The sequence below is a fragment of the Falco peregrinus genome, chromosome 1 (genome assembly GCF_023634155.1).
Source record: "Falco peregrinus isolate bFalPer1 chromosome 1, bFalPer1.pri, whole genome shotgun sequence".
Classification (NCBI taxonomy): Eukaryota; Metazoa; Chordata; class Aves; order Falconiformes; family Falconidae; genus Falco; species Falco peregrinus.
The window spans coordinates 68,825,581-68,843,207 of record NC_073721.1 but is presented as its reverse complement, the minus strand read 5'-3'; the positions used below and the strand labels follow the sequence as shown (position 1 = coordinate 68,843,207).

General features: G+C 37.6%; 1 protein-coding gene across 13 annotated transcripts in view; it reads right to left on the bottom strand.

The window, feature by feature from the left end:
- RALGAPA1 (Ral GTPase activating protein catalytic subunit alpha 1) overlaps nucleotides 1–17,627 on the bottom strand; it is a 132,900-nt gene that overhangs the window by 34,422 nt on the left and 80,851 nt on the right. For 12 of the 13 annotated variants that reach the window (XM_055792983.1, XM_055792721.1, XM_055792827.1 and 9 more), the window contains 4 exons: nucleotides 12,367–13,231; nucleotides 10,761–10,832; nucleotides 9,709–9,832; nucleotides 7,892–8,047 (listed from right to left, as the gene is read on the bottom strand). In XM_055792983.1, the coding sequence (XP_055648958.1) occupies nucleotides 7,892–8,047; nucleotides 9,709–9,832; nucleotides 10,761–10,832; nucleotides 12,367–13,231 (1,217 nt within the window). Of the gene's footprint in view, nucleotides 1–7,885; nucleotides 8,048–9,708; nucleotides 9,833–10,760; nucleotides 10,833–12,366; nucleotides 13,232–17,627 lie in introns of all 13 variants that reach the window. The other variant, XM_055793090.1, reaches the window with a different exon arrangement.

The following is a 17,627-nucleotide window of genomic DNA, read 5'->3' as shown; positions in this document are numbered from 1 at the left end:
TTCCAAACTGGCTACTACAAATGAAAAGCTGTTAATGGAGAATAGCTACTGCATTTTCCATGGCCCCCGGATTAACTAACTAAATGCTCATTTCCCATGAAACCTGTATAACTTTGTAAAAACAACACCCTGCCCCTCAAAAACCCCAAATGGCTCTTGATTTGGCTCAGAATGGCCAAATGGGTTCCTCAAAATCCACGCTGTATGCTCAATTGTAATCATATAACCAGATTAAGGAATATCTTGAACACTTTGGAACTACCTGCACTGAAGCTCCCAAAATGCTTGTACTGCTAAGCATTACCATCTGATAAACAAATGTTAACATCACGGAGAGAGGCTTTGCATATACTGATTAAATACACTTGGATTATTAAATGTGAGTTTCGTTCCAGTAAGGGATATTTCTGAAAATTCAAGATGGAATCTCATTTTTTCCTTGCTTCACCAGTTACAGCTGACAATTGTCTTCACCCCCAGTTTTCAGTTTGTTTGCACAGCCTTAGGTCAGTAGAATTTGTCAAATAATCGTCTTGATGCTATGCAAAAGACAGCACTGTGAACTGCTGTTAACGGGTAACATGCAGATACTAATCTGAACACTTACAAGAAGTTACTGTGTATAAAAAGACAACAATTTTCTGTACTCATTTTCAGAATGCAACTGTACTTTAAATAAAAGCAAAACATATACACAGTTATCAGAAAATTTTCATTGCAAGTATTCACTTGTTTATTTTACAAAACCTCCTGGAATGCTGCCTTCATCTTATCTGAAGGCTTATATTGGCTGCCAGAAGCAGACTTACGGAAAAAAAAAAAAAGGTAAAGTTAAAAATTAATCTGCCTCCGCTCTTCTCTGCTAGCTTTAAATTCTATCAGACTGAAAAACAGGGCTGTATTTCTGCAAAACAAATATTTTCTGCAGTGTTGGACTGGGCAAAGGACAGATGGCATCAATACCCTACATCTTGTCTGATGCTCAAAAAGTGATTTATTTTGCCTGGACCAGATCATACATGCATCTAACCCACAATGACTGCAGTTCCTTTTAAGTGAGCTGGTCTTGCCTCTTCTGTGTGTAGATGGCTGAATTATTCCGAACAACGCTTAGTTAGGGATGCTCTTGTGCCAACTGTAAACTCAGCTCAACAACAGACCAGGTTGCAACAACATTCTCTATGGTGAGTTTTATTTGAATAGATCAGAACAAAACCAAGCAACAGACTGAATGACTGATATGCAACACACACACACCAGCTAGATAAACCCTGGCTGACACTTAACAATGGCAAACATCACAGGAGACAACTAAGTGTAGAATTGTTCTGAGGGCTTGAACCTCTCCTGCCTTCCTTGCTGAAGCGCCAGTCAAACTATCTGCTGAAATATGACAATGACAGAAGGGTATGAGGGCCTGATGGCCCCACGCTTAGAAGCAAGTGAAAAGCTCAGGGAGGAGAGGCTGCCTAACTGAAGAGAAAGCAAGCGGCAAATCAGTTTAGGTATAAAATCTTGTGGAGTGTGAAAAAACTACATGATCCTAGATTGAGGGGTGGCCATCTGGTGCGCTGACTGAACTGAACTCATTGAACTGGCTGCCAAAAAACAGAACTAGGACTGACGGACCCACCACTGCTCTGCACCAGCCCTATTTCAGCAATATTTAACTATTTACTGAAAGAATTAGCCCTTCTTTACTTACCATCTATGGGTTCAAAGACAACAAACTCAGAAGCAGGGATGGTGACAGTGTACATCCCAAATAAATGGCGTTCAAATCCAAAACATATAGAAGAGTTCAGATAGTGCAGCTTCTTGAGGGCATCGCTGCCTCCGAATTTCATTTATCAAAGGCTGTCCCTGTGTACCTGTCACAGATATCCGCAGCCAACCAGACAGGGCACCAGCTCTTGCACAGCTGTGAAAGCTACCCAGGCAGAGCATCACTACTGACACGTGCTTTCACATCAGACTGACACTGATTTTAGTGGGATAAAAGCATACTGTGCCGTTTTTCCAGAGGAGGAGTACTGACAAGGGATATGTGTTTTTTCGTGCCAAGTGTGCTGAAGCCGTTGGTGACTTTTTTCAAAGTTTGCTTTATAACCCCATAGAGTGAGGTGTGAGGATACATGCCAGGCTAAAAGCACTAACTTCTTCAGAGGAAAAGGAAAATGGATCAGATTATTCCGAGGAGTTTCAAGTCCCGCCAGGTGTATTTTACCTCATGATTACTATCAAGAACGATGTGGCAAAGATCCAGGTAAATAGATGCTCTTAGATAAAGCACAGAATGGCATCTCTGTGTCATACAATGGTTTGAGAGTCAAAAGCAGATGGTGCAAGCAGGTGGATGAGGGTATAAACCATGAACGGCGGTTTAGAACCAGATGTAAATACTCAATATCAAAACTATGATCAGTGCCTTGTTTCCATTATAGGAGGTAGAAGACTAACAAAAATAAGAGACAAATAAACAAGATTGGGTGCTGCTGATTTCTTCTTTGTGTTTGGAGAATAATTAGGTTCTGGGTAAGTCATTCTGTTCCTTTTTCAGGAGCAAATCAGAAGAAGTTCTGACACTAACATAGTGCTCCTTATTGCTTCTTTCAGATGTCCACACCTTAGTCAGCAAGCAAAGCTTACAAAAAAGCAAAGCTTATGGTGGTAACTTGACCCATCAACACTTGATTCATGGAAGAGTTCCAATACCTGAAATTGTCTTGAAAAGATTTCCAAGGTCTGCTAGATTTTGCATAAACTTTTTAAAAAGACAAATTTCAGGTTTTCTTAATTTCAGTTCCCTACTGAAGGACCTTGAAATTGAGCAGTGCCCCATGACAAGGCTCTCCTGCAAGCACAGCAAACATTTGGAGAATCCATCATTCACTGTAACTATTACATCACAGGGGAGCCAGAGATTGAGCTCTTCCAACTGTAATCTGGATTCTTTGTGTCTTTGTATTGAATTGGAAGCATCCCAGAACTTGGTGTCCTGGACACAAGAGGGACAAAGAGCTACAACCACCTCTGCTCATTGAAACCTGAAGGACAGACAGCAACATGATTTCCCAAGAAGAAGGCGTGGTCCCAGTGTTACCTAACAGAATCAGATTTGGTGCACACAGAATGTACAGGTGCCAAGACTGAAATCTGTGTCAATGGTTACTCAAAACTCACCACCAGTTGTGTAAGCCACTACATCTTCACACTTGTTTCCTTGTCTTCCCAAATTTACAGCTTTGTACGTGCGTAAATCACAGTAAGCAAAACAAAGCGTAAATCCTTATTAGTGATGCAATAATATAAATAATAAAAAGCTCTAAAATAACGTTATACTTCAGTAAGCAGTAATACACTATAGCTGCAACATCTGGAACTATAGGTTACACACCAATATTCTAAAACTCTAAATACTGCATAAGTTCAGATCAAACTGCTATAAGGAGTTTATTATTTAAGCCAAGGCAAGACACAAGACAGAGATGGACAAATGCAAAGAAATTGTAAAAAGGCATTAAAGATTAGAAAAAAGTCTTTTATAGCAGCATTCTTCACGACCGAAAGTGTCAAGGTCAAAGAAAGGAAGGTTCAGCTATGGAAACAGTTTGGGCTATAGTGGATAAATTTTAACTGTGTGTATGGAAAAGCTATGTTGCAAGAAATGTTAGGTAGAAAAAAGAATAGAGTCTTAAGCACAGACTGAATGTAAGAATCTAGAAAGTGGACCAAATTAAAGATGATTTCAGGCTATGGGCACAAGTGACAGGCACAATGGTCATGTTATCCGTGGTGATCCAGAAAGGTGGCAATGAGAAAGAGATTAAGAGCTCTGTTTTAGCCATTTTAAACCTGAGCTGTCGGGAAGACAGCCCTGAGGAGATGTCAGAGACAAACAGATTTTTTTAGGCTTGCTTTGAAACTCTACTCCATTAAAACAAATATATAAAAATGACCGACTGTTAGGTTACCTGAAATTTCAAATTTAACTCAAAATACTTTAAAATATTCTTACTCTATAGCCATCATCATGTGTCAGCTCTCCTAATACATTTATGTTAACTGAATACAAAAGAAACGTGAAATAAATATAACCAGGAGGGATGATCAAATCTAATTTTGATACATTAGTGTCATATGCTGTACATGTTACAATAGCAGCCAGACTTAATACTAAGCTGCAGGCTATACTGAAATTTCCAAATGGCAGATTGTTCTAAGTGATACCAAGTATAATTGAAGTAATAAACGATAGTAAAAGCAAAGCACACTGTCAGGAAGAATTTAAGTATTTACTTTTTAAAATTAAATGAGTTAGGTTTGGAAAGGCAAGACAAGTGAAATAATGCAGGGCTCAATTTACAGAAAATTCCTTTTATTTATCTGTTGCATTAACCCTTGAACTCTTGCCAAAATTACTGTAATTTCTAATACCCACTTACCTAAAGGAGGGAGGAAAAAAGCTATTATATTTTCTTATGATACAACAGCTAGCCCCAACTTTTTTCTTCTTCAAAAATGGAAGTGTTTATTATAAAAAGAACAGAAGGAGCAGAAACATCTGAAGTAACGGCTTAATGCAGCTACTTTTGCCCACTAAATGTAAGCAGCACTGCTGTCTACAGCACACGCACCCTCTAGTTGAATTTTTCACAAAACTTTGTTTCAACAATTATGGTGTGTTTTTTTTTTTTTAAAGCAACATGTGTATTTAATTGTTACTCCAAAAAATATTGTACTAATAATTTACATCTATAAACCTCCAAGTTCCCAACACATGTTAATACCACAATAAAAAAGCTAGCTATAAATACCAGGAGCAATAAATCTTTTACGTTGTTAGGACAATGTCACACATAGTCTAGAATCACGTTATACACCCAAAGCCCAAGATGAACTAGTATTCCGATCATTAACAGTATCACTACTACTTTTCATTTATAGATCTTGTGTATAATATTCTCACCTGCAATGCCTTCACTCCTTTATCAGGCTAAAGAAGGAGGAGCTAGACAGGTGATAAGCTGCAGAAGCACACACATAGGCTTTCTCACTCTGTGAGCTGAGCCTTCACAGTTTCACTTAATCCTGATATTTGCATTGCAAGTTTGTTCTTGTAAGGGTAGTGCAAATACTTTTTACTCTAACCTTTAATTTTAAGAAAACCAAAAGGGATTGCATTATCAGCATTAAATCTTTAATCTACTACTTGCAAATTAAATACCTATTTTATATAGGCATTTTAATGTTAAGTTCCTTTACACATTCAGAGGATTTTCAGCAGTTCTCTCTAAATTCACGTCTTTTCTTGCTTTCATTCACATCTTCAGAAACAAGTGCTTCAGAGGTATCCAAGACACTTAAAACTTTTATTTACTACTCTGTAAGACTGATGGAAAATAAGTTTAAAATTGGCTTAGCCTCTGCAACAGCAGAATCTTGATTTTGCAGTGGTTCGACTGGCAGGAAGAAGTTCTGTTTTAATTTAATTTAATTTCCATTTATAAGATGAACCTATCATGCACCTCTAGGCACATTTACAATATAAAAAACAGTGGCAGTTCTAAGCCAACTACTGCAAGTTTGCTTGTTTTTATCCCACTGAATGAAATAAGACAAAGGAAGTACATGAAAGACCTGCAGAGAAGCACAAAACTTTAAGTTTCTTTGGAGGTCACGAATAGTACATGCACTCAGAACAATTAAAATTGTTAGCACATACACAACAGCTCTCAAATTGTTTTTGAGGTCCCCTGTAGTGTGTGTGAGCTGGACAGCATCTCATGAAACACATTCCTTTTGCAGTCTAAGCAAATTAAGCCTAAGAATTAAGCCTGTTTTCCTACTCATGCCTCTTGATATCACTTGCTGGTTTCTCCCAAGATGCAAATTTCAGTTGATGTTTTTCTCAGGTTTGGGATGATTTTCATAGCATCTCTCTATGGTGCCTGTTACTTGATGTCTAATGCTTCTTCTCCTGCGGTCTTACCTGCTGAGTAGGAATACAAAGAGTCCCCCTCACTCTATCTCCTTTACTTATCCTACCTCCATTAAACATACGTGAATTAACACCTTTGAAATATGTCTCTACTAAATTCAATTGAAATGGGCCAAAAGGGAGGAGAGACATAAAGGCAGCCTCACAAGCCTCCATTCACAGGGAAACTGGGCTTAAAAAGAACAAAAACCACACATGGAGAAGAACAGGGAAAAGTGTCACGCAGAAGTGAAGCAGCTTGACCCAACAGCCCATCAGCAGCTGAGCTACAAATACAATCCCAATCTTTTGATACACCCTACATATCATACAGACCTCAAATACTCCAGATTACTGATGAGTGAGACTGTGGGTAAAAGAGGAGAGAAATAGGCCTGGGGCAAGCTGCAGTTGTTACAAAATCCAGCTGACACCATTTTCACAAGCTAAAATGACAGGAGGTCTGGACCTGCACCGAACCTCGCCTGGCAGCAACAGCTATACGTACACCGAGGTGATCGTGGAAACAGACACGAGATCTTCCCTGTGTGTTCTGCTGAAGTCCACATCATTCCAAATTATTTATTATTAATTAATTTTCACTCTGACCCATCTTCCCCCTTGTCAACATTTTTAATGCTCTAATTCAAAGAGATTATAACTAAATACTATGAGAATAATTGCAAGCTGTGTCATATAAAACCAAGTTTCTGTTTAAAAAATACAGAAGCCAGTCAAGTTAAAAAATATATATACACACACACACTGTTCTATACTAGAACAGCAGCAACAATCTTCTTTTTAAATTTGCTATTTTTACTAGTAAACCACTTTTATAAATCATTTAACAACCTAAGTATTACCCTGGCTTCTACTTCAGGAAATAAAAACCAGAAAGGATCCAGCACCACGGGCGTATAAGAAAAAACATTTTTTAATTAAAAAAAAACCAAACCAAACAAACCAACCTAAGATACAACAGTGACAAGTTAGAACTTATAGTCAGTCTATAATAATAACAATAATATTTTTTTCTTCAAGTTGAACACAAAGAACAAAAAAGTCATTAATAATTGAAGCTTGCCAGAGGCATGGCTATTTCTCTCTTTACTGTCTACTGTCTAATTTAATTACAAGTATTAAACTCCTTGCTGAGGTCAACCAGCTTCAGTTCCTCCAATATTACACTTCAACCAGTGCTCATTAACGTGTCTACTGAAAGGATTAGCACATCTGAAGATGTATGTATGCAGGGCCGGGGACAGTCTAATGATAGCCAATTGTTCATTTATAATAGGACACATGTTCGAGACTGTAACTTATTATCACTAATGTGGAATTTATTAAATTCTAAAGAAAAAAATACCAATACAGCAAACCATTTTTTTCTTAATGTGGCTATGAGAGATCATATCACTGTTGAGCATCTGTGCCTGCTCCAAGACAAAACACTTTATATACAATAATCACTGTTGAATTCTTTACATTTTTACCTTTTTTTTAAGGGAAATTAAGAGACAGCGCATGACTCTTAAGTAAATACAAAATCATCTTAGAAAGTTCTCACCACATATTTATTAATTGGCATTTAAAGTCTGAAAGTACTAAAACGTCATGCAGATGCAATGCTTTTTCTTCTACACAAATCATTACCTCCCTGCATTTTTCAGAACTACATGTGTGATCCTGCCAACAGCTGCAATGATGGCAAAAATCACCGGTATGGCAAAATTAGAAATTGATAGAGAATAATTTATATGGCTTAACCTACTTCAATAAAATACCAACTATTAGCAGGTGAAGGTGTTACAGTATTTTATGGTTTTTTTAGAAAAAGTTACTGGATTTTCTTTGTCTCTAATTCCTCTGGGTTTATTACCAAAAGAAAATCTGTTATTCAGAAACACCTACCTTTTTTGTTAAAGAGTCATCTGAATCAGAAGGCATTCTTGTTGACACATGGAACATTACTTCTACTGTCGAGGTAGCAAAATATGGAGTGGTCAATCCAGTGCTTTTGTTTTTTTGCAGTCCTCCCATAAAGCCACAATGGTTTGTGAGATTCACCTAGAAATAAAGCCCAGAAAGGATTACAAGAAAAAAAAATTATCAGCTGATAAATACATTCTTTACACTTTAAAATGCGCTTTCAACTGATTTTTTAAAAGTGAAGATTCTTTTCACAACAGCACAGTTATGCTTTTCTAAAGAGCTCAGACTCGCTGACTAGACTGGTAATAAGCTGCAGCACAGTGGCATTCTATATTCCATGGTCAACACAGATGCTGCTGTGAGGATGAGGTTAGAGAAAAGGAAAGTTGTGTAAATGAATATTTACTGCATTATGCCCTGATCACTTGACTGCAGTCACTTTCATGTGCTTTTTGAATTTTTCAGAATTCTGTGATATTACATCAGCCTTGACCTGAGCTCTGAAGAAACCCCTGTGTGTGTCAGACAGTTTTAAATTGTCTTTTTACCTTCCATAAATTTTCTTGAGAAATTTTCATACCGTGAATATGAAAAAAAATCACAGGACACTAACTGATAATTTGTAAATAAGTCTGTTGAGTCTCAGTTCTATGGGATATATATTATACTGAAATAAGTAAGATGCTTAGTGTGCTATTTCACTTTTAAAACACTGCCTAAAGGAAGCTATGTCTCCGATGTGGATACATTTAATCTCTGCCCACATATATTTCCTTTTCTATTAATAAAGGATGCAGAACTTAATGTTAAGAGGTTAAAATATTAGATGTTTCATCATGGAATATTAATCTAAACTAGCAACTCTTTAATTGAGGTAATAAAGGCCAAGAGAATTAACCTGCTAAAGAAGGAAATTTGAAGCCACTAATGTGGTTTGCTTTTTTTTCCTTCTGAAGAATCAGGAATGTGGGAAATAAACACCTATGTTCATGACAGTCATAGACTTCTAGCAGTTTTTCTATGTTCTTGTGGAAAAGTCAGAGCCATTACCCATACAGCTAATCTGGTAGTGCTCTTAGACACCTAAGGAGCAAAAAAAAACCCCCCAAAACCCCAAAATGAACACTCATGTGGACATTCCTGATGAACGCAAGTTGCAAGAAGAACAAAAACCCTTGCAATTTCTTAAGCAGCCAGCCAGGAGCAGGAGCAATTCCTGTACTTCTGTGCAATGGGCTGAGTTGAACTTCACTTCCATTGTAATCCTGTGTGGTCAGAAAGGAAGGATGCAAAAAAGAAAAACCTCTTAACAGTATCAAAGTAGTGATGGAAGAGCTGCAAGCCCATATAGATGATGGGGTATTTCTGGCTGCTGGAAGAGACACGGAGTGGAGTGTGTGAACAGATACATGCCTGCAGTGGAAGGCTGGAAGAAGGGAGCAAGAGAGAAGCTGTGCATTTGTACTTCTTGGATTCCCAAATTTGAACAACGCTCAAACTTCAATGGACTTAACACTTTAAAGGCTTACAAGGAAATCAAGACGCCTCCTAAATAGTTCATGAAAGCCAAGTACAGGACTGCATGTTAAAGAATCATCTCTGGCTGCACAAACTTTCTTGAAATAACTAGTATTGTTAATGAAATTAAAATGGAAATTCTTCTCTACATCCTACTTGCTAACCAGTGTATTTCAGTACTTGTGAGTAATGCTGAAGAGCCAAAGACTTGTAATATCTAAAGGGATCTGTAATTTTCTCTGTAAACAAACTCAGGATAAAATTTTTTTAATAAATACCTCCCAGCCAAGACCAGCTACAAAATCCTCATAGGCTTGACTTCCCCCAGTATTGGTAAGAATGGAGTGTTTATCTTCTTGTCCCTCGGCAACATAAAACACTGCAATCTTGTGTGTCTCTCGGCTGTAAAACAGAGAATGGTCAAAGCATGACAGGGCCTTTACTAATATGAAAGCAAAATACGCAAACAGTACAAACACAGCATGGCTTTTAAAACAGCAAAAAAGATAGTGGAAGTACAACTATATGGCTTCTTTCTGAAAACCCTCTGTACTTCCATATTCCCATTCTGTCTTTTCTAGTCTGGTCTTCTCTAGAGCCTGCAGTTTTGCTATACGCTAACAGCATTTACCCCTTTCACCGTTTCGAAGGTGTAGGATGGTGCTGGCAGTGCCAATCACTAATGGAATAGCCGAGCTTCTGAAATAAGCAAAACCTGTGACACAGGCATCACCGACACCGCACTGCCCATTAACAACGACACTGCCTTGTGAATGCTGTGCCATATACAGCTTATGCAACTAAATGAAGAATCTTTAAGTACTATAGCAATGCCTTCAGTTCTCATCTTGTTGTTAGACACTGGAGCAACTGAAGGTGTTTTCTCACACTTCTAAAACCTCCAGGGATTTTATTTTAACTTTTACAAAACCAAAGGTTTTAATCCTGTGCCACAACTCCAACTAGAAGTCCATGTCTTCAAATGCTAATAGCATGGGAAAACAGCTAAAAATTAGCCAAAGCTTAAAATGTGGAAACCGATATACCAAAGCTTTAAAACTCTTCCATGTTATGCATACAAATGGTCATAATTTCAAGTTACTTTGAAGTTTGTTCCACGTCATGATATTCCACTTATAGAGTCTCACTCTGCAAATGACACCAATGTAACTTCAATATAACACCAATAACTACAACACAGTGCAAAATACATGAATAATTTACAAAACTATCTTAAAAATTAGTTCGGCGCTCACATCTTTGCAATTAGAGCCTTTTAAGTACAGACACACTTTAAACAAATAAGTAGACAGCCATTAAAAGAATTTACCATTGTCTGGAGTCCAAATTTCTGAGTTCTCGAAGTAACTTCTCATTTTTCTTCAGGAGATGAAAGCTCCTTCTAAATAGAGAAATTTGTAACTCTTTTATCACTTGTTCACTAATGGATACAGAACAGTACAAGAATGGTACAAGAACATTTCCAGGTCCATTCAAGAACAGTCAACAAATGCTTCTACCTTTTCAATAGTCCTTTCTTACATAAAATATTAAGATATCTTTTAAAAAATATACATGCTTTTTTTTTTTTTTTACTCCAGGAAATCATCTATATCCATTATAGCCCTGAGCACAACCTTCACTTCCTTCCACTTTCTTCTGTCAACCTATTTGATACAACCGCAATCGATCTCTTCTCTACAGAAGAAGAGATGGAACTCCCCTTGAAACATATGTAAGCTGTACACTTTATTAGGCCATAATATATACGCTCAGTGACAAAAGACACTCCCATAACCTACTGTCCTAGGGAGTTAGTGCATTAAACACAGAGCTTTTGCTGTTCTGAACTGCAGAAGAGAGCAGAACACAGCTCACTAGTCACCCAGCCAGCTGTAACAATTTAAAGAAAAAAACAAACCAATATGTCAGAGCAAGAAAGGCACTTTTAGTTTCTTTTAAACTGTGCTTAAGATGCTTCCCACAAAACACAGTGGAATGAGTTTAAGAGCAGTACTGTTCAAAACCAGACTGCCTTGAGGAATTAAAGACCCAATCAAGAAGGGTTATAACAGCAAAGTTTTCTCTGATTTCAGTGGTATTTCAGTGACACAGATTATTTTTGTTTTACAGAATACCCATTTCCCTTTCATAGTAAGAAAATATTTCAATGCCATTATTACGGAATTTGACAAGCCATGGCTAAAGAAGATTTCAGAAACACCCTTAAATACTAGGATGCTAATATTTGAACATACCCACATGTATATGCATGCATACACCTAACAACACCCACACAAAATTAACAGTGTAAACAGAGACATTACTGTTGTAACTGAACAGGGCTTGTCTCCTGTTGTTCTAAACAATACCCAAACATTGCCAACATTGAAATAAATAGTAGGGGACACGTCTTTCTTGTTAGCTAACTCAGATGCAATGCTTTGAGGATGCATGCAAGCATGCTCTTAGCAGGCAAAGCAGCAGGACACTGTCCAGCAACACAATAGCTGAGAATGTGACACTTTCAGAGTCTCATTCTGGCATAGAAAGGTACTGATCTTTGCAGGCACATACGTGGGAAGCAAAGAAAGCAAAAAAAGATGCCTTCTTTACCCATGGTAGTACCCCTTAGTACAGCTGGTGAAAGGATTATTAGAAAAGATACCACTCCTTCAATTTGCCTTCCAACACCGTTCTAAGGAAAGAACGTAAACAGCAATAAAGGCAACAGGTTCCTCCTTTCTGTCTCTCTAAATGACAGGTTGAAATGCAGAAGAAAACTGCCATTTCCCTCGTAGTTGCAACCCCCCTCTCTTGTTGGCTGGCCTGGAGTATTTTTGGCTTAGCCACTCTATGATCAACTATTATTACATGGTAAGAATAGCACAATTGCTTAAAAGAAAGCTCTTAAATTGTGAACCTTTTCTTTTTACCTTTTATCCCAAGAATTCATTCCCAGTATACTGAGAAGTAATCTGCAGTAATAAAATGCTGACTGGGGCTTTTGTGAGGTTGGCTCATCCTGCTCCATAGCCCTCATATTTAAATCATTGAAATGTTTTTCAACAAACTCCCTCTCTTCTGTGTGCTGTTTCAGAATTGCATTGATGACGTCGTTCTCCTGCTTCTCTGAGATGCAGACTGGTTGAGGAGCAGGAATGTTGAGTGAGACACCAGTTCTCTGTAAGCATTCAGGGCTTGTAACACCTAAATACTGCAGGAGCTCATCAAGGGCATCTTCTTCATCCCTAATCGTATCCCATGTTGGTACAGTGTCTCTAAACTTCCTTTTTACTTGGAGTGTAATTCCATCCCTTGCAGACACATCCTCCACATGCTCGAAAGATGAAAGACCATCTTCTGGTTTATCTTGTTGAGATAAAGAAAGTGCAAAAGATGTTTGTTGTGAAGATCCGCATAAAGATGATGGTCCGTACAAAATGGCCGAATCCCACGAGTATTTGCCAGACAGATCACGCACTATAATCCTAACATTTGAATTAGCAGATGCAAGTCCAGCAGACAGTCCTCCCCCAGGCATGTCGTGTTCTGCTTGGATTTGTATGCAAGACACCAGAGAAGTATTGTTCAACACAAAGAACTGAAGGTTTGGGTTCTCAAAAAGTTCAGGAGAAAGTTCAGGACTTTCACTGTATGGGTTGTCATTGTTTTCACACACTTGGCTGGTTAGCATAGCAGGACCTCCGCTCATGGGATAGTGGCCTAAGTGGTTCACTAGATGTGTTATCACAGTACGAGCAGCAACAGAAATTAATCCTTGTTGCATGTGAGTTTTCACTACGAGAGAAAGAACACAGGCTTTTAAAAGAAGAGTTCAGAAAACAACGCTGAGATTTACATATTTCTTTTGGTCTCTGTCATGAGTTTGAAACGGGATGAGCAATGCAAGGTTAGGATACATCCAAGTCAGTAATGGAAAACATGTATTTTGATGAACTCTGGTCTCATACATCAATAGCATGAAAAATCACAGGAAAGTTAAAGAAGCACCTTCATTATTTTACAGCCTACCATACCTCCTTTACCATAGTTTTGTAATCAACACGGTTCTTCTAAAATACACAGTTTCTTAATATAGTGAAAATAAATCTTAAATTGCTGAAGAAGGAGAGATGATAACTGCGTTGTAAGAAGTCCATTTCCAACTGTAATGGATTTTTATATTTATACACATCATTACGTTGTGAAAAACAAAGGAACATAGATGCACAAAACCTCTAATCCATCTTAATTTCCCTGGGGAGTATATAGCTGTAGATTAGGCTGAGAATACTACTGAATGATGTTAAAGTACCAAATCAAAGACCAGGCTATCTATACTGAACACGATCTAACAGTAGCAAAAATTTTCAAACCCCAAATCTCACGCCCTAAGTGCATTTTGAGAAGTTTCAGGCTGGAAAAACTTGGAGGAAGAAGCGCTTAGCTGTGCCTCTCATGTGAAATCCATCTTGTGAGATGAACTGGTATTTCAATATGGTTTTACAACCTCCTCCTTTGCTGCACACCTTCCACTTGGATGCAACGTTACCTGAATTCACAAAAGGAATTTCTTAATGTTTATAGCACACCCAGCTAACCCAGTACTTTATTGTTATTGGATTCTTCTATCAAATCCACTTTGCATTATCCATGACGTACAGAGCTGGTCAAAGTGACTCTGTCAGGCAGACAATCCTCAACTGGCTATGGGTACCCACCCATACACAAAAGTATTACAGTGCAGAATATAACAGGTAGAACACAAAACAGGATGAATATGGCAAAGCACACATTTCCCTCTTGTAACAGGACCTGAGTGTCCTAAATTTGGGATTTACAAAGGGAAGATGAATCAAGACCATATTTCCTCAGGATTACATCATATATTTTAAACTATACTAAATACTGAAAACTCCTGCAAATAATTCCCACCTTTTTTCTCACCAAAACTGCATCAAACAAGAACGTTCTGAACCACGTTACTTTTTCATTCAGTATTTACTGAAAAAATGTCATCTCTTGAATGTGAAAGTACGCTACAATTAAATTATCTCCTTTTATATTATGTATACACAATAAAAACCATGTTTACTAAACAAATTTCTTTTTGCAGTTTAAAGTGTCTTAATTGGTTTAACGGGAAAAATACAGGTAAATTTGTAATGCACATTGACTGTTATGACAGATCTTTAGTTTCTGAAGCACTGGGATGCATTCTCATTACAAAAATAAACAATTAGTATATACTTGCCTCCCTGCCCCAAGGTTTGGGTAAAGCATGTTAAGAGATGTTTGGGATTCTGGCTGTTCTCTACCTTTAGGGAGCACTAGATCTGAACTGCAAAAAGGGAAACACTTCATCCAGTAAACAGTTGGCAAAATCAACTAATTGCCCAAATCAACTTAATATTTATGCTATTCCAAAACTCAGATAAACTTAAATATTTTAATGAGCTAAGGCCCTGAAAACTAATATAAACAAATTAGATATTATAATTTCATTATCTATAACCTTCTCGAGGTTTAAAATCTACAAATACAAAAACATGCAGTGAAGTTGAATGAAATGCTCAAACATTGATAGCGTACAAGGAAATTAAGTTATAGTGCCATCTGCTGAAATATAAGAAGGAACTGTGAGCAAGTTTATACTAGACAAAGAAGAAGTAAGTTGGATTCTTGTTGAATAATTTATCAGTGCAGTACCAACCAGCACCTGGGTGATGAAGAGGCTGGCTCATCTCTGTCAGGATATTTACGCCAAGTGTTTAGCACTTGGCACTGCACACGTAAGGTAGTACTCTTCCCAGGTTGCTAGGAGCAAAGACATGTGAGCTTCCCTGCCACCTGAAACCTCACACTGTGTAGGTTAAATGCCTTCCATTAAGTTCTGCAGAAAAACATGAAGAGATCAGAGGGACCTGTTAGCTTAAAAGTTATTACTATTACTGTTTGGTGACAAACCCTAAAGATCTCAAAACTGACCATGGCTGTATTGTGCCTGCGTGCATAAATTTACTCTCTTAGGAGCCTAAAGGGACACATGGAAAAGAAAGGTGATACAGTGATACAAAGAGTGGAACATCAGATTTAAATTTGGAAGGTCCCTTCCCAGTCCCACCACAGTTTTTCTCTGAAAAATTTGCTCTTGAATTAAAATAAAAAATAAAAGAATTGGGATATAAATCTGTCATTGCCTCCTTTATAAAATGAGCACAGTACTCCTCACTTGAGTCTCCTCTTAGAATACAGTACTGTTGATCTAAAAATGACACAGAAAACTTAAATCAGAAATATGAAAAGAAGCATACTGAAAAGTAAATGGTAAGATGTAACATGTAATCGGTTATGTTGAAATAAAATAACGCAATCAAAGCATTTTTGTCACACAGCAAATCAGATTCTGGTGATGGTTTCCCTTAGCAAAAAAACCCAATACCCCAAACTCAGTAATGCTTTCTGAAAATAGGACAATTTTAAATTAAATTTGCAACTTAAAGTTTACATATTAATAATTTGTTCCTAGAAGCACATCTCCTCAATCAGGACCAACTGGACAATCAATACATTAGAACTCTTTAAAATGAGTATCTAACCCATGCTCTTTGTTTCTGGAGGGCAGATTAAAATACACGGTAACGCAAGCCATCACAGCTTTACCACAATTCTACAAACTAAGTCATATCATTACACGTTACAGCAGCGTAGCTGGCTGCTTCATCAACCTGTCTTCCTGAGTAAACACATCTCTGCTCTCTTTACAATAGTACGGTCTTTTGCTTGGGCAATGTAATTTATACATGTACATGATCACTCAGTAATTTTCTGGAAGCATGTCAGATTAGCTATTTTTCTCAGTCCCTGAAACTACCTTTTGTGGAAAGGCTGAAGGTCCATCACCACTAATTTTATCAGTGGCATGAATGGAGGATTCCTGAATTTCCTCAAGATGTGTTGTTAACTCTTTAATTCAACTCTGGCTGAACAGCTTCTAAACAACTACAGTTATGCAGCAGAAGGAAAAAGTAATGACTGAGAGTGGAATTTAACTCTCCTCACCCTTTTAGCTATCTAAAGAATGATGCACCTGTAGACTATTCATCTCCGTTAGAAACCTGAATTGGAGAAGGGATGAATCACTCTCTAGAAACTCTTCTCTTTCTCCATGACATTTAGAGCAAGCCTAAAAGAGTTCAGTTTAGCTTACCTACCTGTATTTTACATTAGCTTACGGAAGTCTCACTCCTTTCTGATTTTAAACTTCAGGTACAGAGAAGATGCAGTTACAGAGAACGCATCTGTAGAAGACCCCTCAGAAAACACAAACTGCTAATCTGGATGTACCACGTATAAAGTGTTTTTTTAAAAAGTGTACTTCTTGTCTCCTTTCAGGAAAAAGGCAAACAGCAAAGCCTTAAAAGTATTTCTATTTCTTAAAAGAAAGCTAAGACTAAACATAAGATGGGGAAAACTTTTTTCTTCAGAAATTGAAATACATTAGGAAAAATTATTGATCTATGCAAAAAGGTTTAAAATATGTTTGAGGAAATATGACAAATGGAGGGAAATTCATGAAATCAATAATTGATAGAGCACTGTGTCTATGCAATGCGACTACTACCTTCCAATCGCAACTCTAACCGATCTGTGATCTATGAAGAACAGGTTTCACAATGTTTTTGCCCATAATTGCAAAAAAAGGCCCATAAAATATTATTTCCTTATGATTAGACTATTCAATAGTTTGATTTTGCAACCTCTTAACATTAGAAGATGTACAGAACTTTTTGTTTAATGCTACATATTTTCACATAACCAGGTTCCCTGTCAGCACCAGCGTCACAAAACCCCCTCAGTTTTACTTTTTCCTAAACATTTCATTTGCATCATTTAATATAAACAACAAAGTTTTGAGGGAGAGGTTCCCTTTCATTTCTCCCTCATATACGTTTATGGTCCTGTAAGGACAAGTCAAAGCCCAGAAGCTGGTGAGCAGATCACGGCACAACACAGTCACTTAGCTAGGCTGCACAGTGAATGGCTATAATGTACCCTGCCCTTGCAGAAAGCGTACCTCTTGTCAGCGTGACACTGAAACCAGGCTGCTTAGATGCCGTTAGCACAGGCAGCACCTGTGTGCCTGTACTGTAGCTAAAGGAAGCTGTTGTCAATACTAGCTAGAGGAACAATT